This window comes from Phaethon lepturus, unplaced genomic scaffold (genome assembly GCF_000687285.1).
Source record: "Phaethon lepturus isolate BGI_N335 unplaced genomic scaffold, ASM68728v1 scaffold44104, whole genome shotgun sequence".
In the NCBI taxonomy this organism is placed as follows: domain Eukaryota; kingdom Metazoa; phylum Chordata; class Aves; order Phaethontiformes; family Phaethontidae; genus Phaethon; species Phaethon lepturus.
Window position 1 is genome coordinate 29,057 of NW_010533440.1, and position 6,751 is coordinate 35,807.

Consider the following 6,751-nt stretch of genomic DNA (forward strand, 5'->3'; position numbering starts at 1 on the left):
AAATGGGGTGGGGAGCTTGTCTTCCCACAGCAGATTGGAAAAGAAAGGAGCCAAGCAAAGGAAGTCTGAAAGGGAATCTGACTGCAGGCTTCAAGTATGCTAGACGGAATTAAAGGAATACCCACAAGAAGAAAACAACAACTGAAACAAGGACAAAGAAATTGGCTTGCAAAGAAATGCCTATTTAACATGGAAAATTTAACCTGGAAATGAGAAATGCCGCAGAGACAGTCCGGAACAGCTTCCCAAGAAAGCACACGGGCAGGAAAATCCAAGTGCTTTTTAAAAGGAACTTGATCAGTTTATGAAAGGGACTGGATGGTGCAGGACCTGAAAGAGCCAAGAATGGCCCAGAAAACCTCTCTCAGTCCTACATTTCACACTATAAACTCACACAATGATGGGCATTAAATTAGCTGAAACTGCTCAGGCAAGATCCTGGAGCCATGAGACAATTCTGTGAAAGTATCAGCACAATGTCTAGTAGTGGTGAAAAGACAAACTGAACAGCAAAAAAGATCAGGGAAATAAAGAGAAAGACAGCCAATGTACAAACCCACCATACTTCTATAAGTGAAACACTCATTCCTAGTCCACCCATTTCAAAAGAAAGGGTATTTGACAACAACAAAGGTGAGACAGGGCACAGAAGGGCAGATGTATGTCAAATTACAGAAAACACAGTAGACAGCAAGAACAATTTACTGAGTCATGTAACACAAGATCTGAGAGGCACCTAATGAAATCCCAAGGCAGCAGTTTAAAATGAAAAGAAGAAAGCACCTTTGCACACCATACAAAATTAACCTGAAGAACTCTTTACTGTGGGATATTCATAAAGCAGCTTTCTGCCCTGGATGTACGTAGCAAGAATTATTAAACACAAATTCCAAGTTAAGAAATCCTTAAACCAAAGACCACCAGGAGCTAGGAAAAAATGCTCTATATTTGCCCCATTCTCATGCTCTTCCCCTAAGCCTTTACTAATGATAGCCAGAAACAAAATATCATCTAAGAGAGGCCTTTGCTCTGACACCAGTGAAGCTGCTTTTATATTCCTCTTTCACACCCTCGACCAAGGCTCAGTGTACACTGTGAAACCTAAGTTTACATTTTGGATTTCACAATGAAGAGGAGGGATTTGGTTTGGAGACTGGAAGTACAGACAAAAGGCAAAGCAACTGAGCAGCGATGCAGGAGCCAGGTTAAAGAGCTTGAGCAACCAACAGGACAGACTACACAGGAGAATGGGCTCATGCCAAAGGGAGCGAGAGATTTAGGCAGAGGTATCAAGTATGTGAGAAGGAACCCATAGAAGAGTCTGGAAAAGCAAATAAAATTCCTCTGACAGAGCAAACATCTGCAAAACTCCCCATCAGTGCCTTCTGTCCTCTCAACCGCGGATCTACAAGGGTAACAACTTGCTCCTAATATTATGTAATTGTGCATGTGCAGATGGCAGAGGTCCATACCACTAATCTAAAGGTTGCAGCCTTGCTGTAGGCTCTTCTGTCTGTCAATTCACAGTACATGATAAAGTTAAGGAAACAAGAATCGTATAATTACAACACCCATGTGTGGTCCTCTCTGATAAACTCACTTGAACTCAGCCAAAAACTGTTACAGCACTAGAGTCTTAGAGACAATTACACTCCCAAAGTTTCACTCAGACAGCTAGGTAGGTGCCTTGACTAAGTGAGCCATGCTTCAGACTTCCACCCTAGAAATAAGAGAAGAGATACCACAGGAGGCTCTTACCAATGTCCCAGCAAGAGAAAAAGCATCAGTCAGAGTTTGAGCCTTCTAACATATAAGGTCAACCAACCACTTAACTCTGAAGGAAGCCAGGCTTTGTTAGAGCTGATGCTTGATGGGTTACAAACTTAAAACATTGTATACAGTTATATGCAAGCAGAGCTTTTGTGGAATCATGTTAGCACACATTTCTTTTTTTCTTTTTTTCCCCCCCTTCAGATTTGCATCATGAAGGAGGTTAAATTACATTATGGAAGCACCCTTATTCTGCCCCTTCCTAACTTTGGAGGTCCTGACTTTGAAGAATAAATCTTGATGTAGTTTTCTTTGTGCATACACATGAAAGCCCCAACCACTCAAAGCAGATACATCTGGGACAAAAGACAGCAGGAGATTACAACAACACATTGTGACAATTTAATATAAGACGCAAAGAACAGGGTACTGCACCACACTGATACCACAGAAGCAATTTCAGAGGGAACACAACGTAATTCAGCATCTGTGCTGGAATCTAGCCAGGAGGCTGCAAGCCAGCTTTCTGGCTGCAAAGCTCAAGCGAATTTTTTCATATTGGGCAAAATTACAAGGCTTACGACTTTAATGTCTCGCTCAGCATACAGTATCTTTTACTACCAAGAGCCTGTAATCAGGGGGAGGATGTTGGTTAGGAACTAAATTAGATGGTAGAGTGCCTCCTTACCGGATCAATGACTGCAGACCTGAAACGCAGGGGGCTCCAGCAAGCTCTCATCACATACTGAGCCCACCTAGCTTGAATGATTTGAAGACATCACAGTCTGTGGTCACATGGCTGCAGGCCATGCTGCAATTTAAAATGCAATTGCCAAATCTAACTCAACCTCCACTTGTTGAAAGAACAAACTTCCCATCTGGACATTCAAGAAGCTGACCGAAGGGTACTTTCCAGCTGCTATTTATATGCTTTTGTTTGAAATTGCTCCCACTTACTTTATTGAACCTGGCAAAAGGGTAGTCCTTCCCTTCCTCTGCTGCTCTCCTCCAGTGGTAGAACATTGCTCCATCTTTTCTTGCTGGGTTGGTGAAGGGCATCCACTTCCAAGGTCGGACTTTCTTGGACCCCAGTTTTGCTTTGACTGTTCGATAACCCTGAGTTGTATCACTTGGCAGCAGCGGAGGCGCATCCCTGTGGTGGAGAAAAGCACTGGCTGACGAGAAGCAAGAAGCAGCCCAGGACAAACCCAAAGAGATTTCGGACTCAGAGCAGGATATGCCACCACAGTGTTTAGGGTGAGAAAACCTGATTTTAAGCTTTATTCCAGGTTTTGCACTTCCCAGACTGCAATGCTTCCTGCATCAGAGGACAGCATGGATGGGTTTGAACAGAACCATCTGGAAAGCAAACTATGCAAGAGACCCCTGGGGCAAGGGCATAATCCATAGCAAGCTAAATACAGGCTGCAGCAGAACTCTTTTTGCAGAAATAAAAGCAGGTGCTATTCCCAGCTGCAAATAAAAGAGTATTAGATACAGAAGGGTAAGAACACTGCCTTGTCTGCACTAGACTGTTGTGCCTGTACCTAATTCATCTCCTGCACAAAGCAAATCACTCAAATTATAAGAGATACAAGAGACACTGTCTATGACTGTCTAAGAAAGAAGGGCACAGGCATGGGCCAAGCACAAAGGGGAATCAATCTGGGAAGTGAGATTGCCCATGGTTTCAAGGGGATGCTGCCCTGCCACAAAAAGCCTATGCTAACCCACAACCTGCACAGACGACCATAAGCTCTTACTTTTTGTCAGAGTAGAGGAGTGCATAAACCTCTCGGTGCATTCCTTCCGGCCTCTTAAACGTCAGTGTCTCTGAAGATTTCTTGGATTTTTTCTGAAAGAAAAGAATTGAATTTTAGATTCAGAAGCAGCAATCCCTTAGGGAACATTAAACTGCATAACCTGGTGCCCTGTGATGGTTTGCACTTTTATCTGGTTTTAGACACCTTGAATTTCTCCAGGAAAGTTCCCGGTGGAAGACATCGACAGACAAAGCATGCTCAGTTTCAATGATAGCACTCACCACTACTCAGACACTTGCTGTTGCTGATAACATGCACTTAAATTCCAAGCTGAACATCTGGCTGTAGTTTTCAGGGGCTAGTGCACCAAGCCTTTTTTCACTAGGTAGGTACTGTCCCCACATGAAGGTATTAATGCATTTAATTAAGTGTTTTTCTACCTTTCAGAGAAGATACTAAGAAAGGTCTTCCCACCCTTTCTTAGTTTTTGTCACTTTGTTCTGCAGCAACTTCAGTTTTTACCAGTTGTGATCAAGGTCTTGCAGTAGCCCCATGTCAAAACTACCAGTATCACCTACAAAAGTAAATCCCTGTTCCTGCCTCCATTCTCCCATTTATACAGCAAGTAATTTTTTTGACACAGCTTCTTCATACTAGGAATTCAGAGTAGACGACTCAATATGGTCCCTAAAATCCTGTCACAGTTGGTGGTTTCTAAGACACATTCCCCCTCATATCACGTACACAAGTTTATAAAGTAATCAGTTTTGGATTCAAATAGACACAGTAACAGCCACATTATCAAGGAACACTTTATTTAAGTGGGCCAAGTTTACTGAGTAGTCCAGAGCATTTGGTCTAACTGTACCATCTTTATAACTACTTACCATGCCACTATTTTTAACTACTTGTTTACTATATCATTACCAGTTTTTAAATCAGACTATTTTGCAGTAGTAAAACTAACACCATATCATAAATTGTATTAAATCCACACCGTCACCTTTATCAAGCAAATTCAAAAACCCATTAAAAAAAAAAAAATCTATCAGCTTAGACTGCAACTATTTTCCATAAAACTCCATGACAGACATTCATTATAGTAGCACCTTTTCACTCCTAATCAAACGCCTTTCTCCTACTATGCCCATCACTTTGCCCAGGAGTGATGTAAGGCCAACGGAGGCAGCTACGTGTGGGTCATCACACACCATGTTTGAAGACGGGCTTCTGGAATCCCCCTGAAGTTCCCAGGTTTATTAAAATGTAATATCAGCAGACCAGGATCAGCTCAACCAGCTCTTTCAGGAATTGAGAACAAATTACTTGGTCCTGCAGATTTAAATGTTTTTATGCCTAGTAATTTTTACTTTAACATTCTCAGTCACTAATGGACTGGAAAGTACTTCATGGTTCTCTTGTGATTTAAAGACATCAATCTGTTCCTTTTCTAACTGAGAACAGATCTGTTTCCTGAGCAAGCACTGCACTGATATTAGCAATTTTGCTCTCTCCATGCAATAATGGCTTACACCTTTGGTTTGATTTAGTTTCTGTACTTCATAGAAATGCAGAATGTTTCACTCAGGGTCATAAGTGGCCTCCTGCACACCTTCTGAAACCTCTCACTGCACCTCCCCTTCCTCTCTCTTTCCATTACAGTAAATTTGAGGAGAAACCCATCTTATTCTCTGCTTCAAGAGAGAGACAGGCAGGCACCAGTACTCCTTCAGCTCTCTGCTAGCTAGCAGACAAAAGCATCTCAATCAAAGAACTCACAAATCCGAACGCTCAGTGGCACAGCGCCACTTAATCCCGCCAAGCTGCTCACCAGACATGCTATCCTCCAACACAGATGAAAACTGGTGACTTTAACATTTCAACCTCTGAATTACTGTAATTCATCAGTTTTCCATTACACCAGTTATACTATATGTCCTGTCCCCAGCAAGGCAGTCATGAAACCAGTACACTTCTCTTCAGAGACAAACATTTCAGTGTTTCAGTGGAGGCAAAGACACTCAGGAAGTACCTTCAGGGATGAGGTGGTTGTGTGTGTTTGTTTTGTTGTTTTTTTGGGTGGTTTGGTTTTTTGGGTTTTTTGTTGTTTTTTTTTTTTCAAACAAATACACAGGCTTTACTTCAAATCAGACCACCTCTGTTACAGAGAGCTCCTGGGGATTTCATCTCCCTTGCCTTATTTCCAAGCACCTCCGCATCTCATAACTACTTGTGAATTGACCTTCCCAACACCTTGCAAAGCACAAAGGACAGTGAAGACCTTGCCCAAATTCAAAATACAGAAGCCAACAACATACTGTAGCATATTACCACACAGAAGACAGCATGCGATGGCATATGTCCTTAACAGAGCTTACTAACTTGCCCATATTCCCACAGGCAATACCTCCCAGTTCTCCCAAAACAGAGGTGCACACCTTCCCTTAATGGGCACTAGTACTGTGGTTTGAAGACATTTACCGTTCAATCAAGTCAGACTACATTTTTTGCTTGTATAATAAGACTGTGCTATATTCTTTTTATCTGCTTGGGGGCTAGATGGTAAACACACTTCACAGTCCATAAAACGGGAATTTTAGAGACAGCTGAAAATATCCTGGGGCCAGGCCCAGCTCACCAGGACACCACATAGCTCCAGCTGAAACACCACCCCAAATGCCACAGCACAGTTAAGAGCACCAGAAACCCAGGAGTGGGGCCCTCCAGGCATTTCCAGACACTCCTAGGAAGCATGAAAATAAACAGACTATGGTAGGAGCATGCTTTATTCCATCTTGTTTCCAATATTCACCCCGGACACCACATGCCAGGTCAGTCAGTGCCTAGAAGACAAGCAGTGGCTCCTTAGGGCATTGCAGTTCACCTTATCCGAGTTGATGATATCCTTTTTGTTGATGGTGCCTGTGTTCTCCGACTCTACGCCACCAAGCTCCAGGATGTCCCGCACGTCTGCGCCCGTCGCCATCTCTCCGCCTGCTCACTGGCCTTCTCTGCCGCCGTCCTGTGCGTACCCTCCAGCTCTGGGGAGGTGGAAACCAAGGAGTCGAGGTTAAGGTGCACCTCCCGCGGGGGCTACCCCATACACACACAAACACGCCTATGTGTGTATATAGATACAACGAATAACTACATACATACACGCATACGCATACACACACACGTATATCTACTTACATACGCGCATATATAAATATATA

General features: G+C 43.0%; 1 protein-coding gene across 1 annotated transcript in view; it reads right to left on the reverse strand.

The window, feature by feature from the left end:
- Positions 1-6,574, reverse strand: part of DMAP1 (DNA methyltransferase 1 associated protein 1) — a 33,409-nt gene extending 26,835 nt beyond the window's left edge. Inside the window, exons 1-3 of the mRNA XM_010285179.1 lie at positions 6,418-6,574; positions 3,534-3,625; positions 2,728-2,923 (exon numbers count right to left, since the gene is read on the reverse strand). Of these exons, the coding sequence (XP_010283481.1) occupies positions 2,728-2,923; positions 3,534-3,625; positions 6,418-6,519 (390 nt within the window). The 5' untranslated portion in view covers positions 6,520-6,574. The remainder of the gene's footprint in view (positions 1-2,727; positions 2,924-3,533; positions 3,626-6,417) is intronic.
- Between the last annotated feature and the right edge of the window lie 177 nt (positions 6,575-6,751).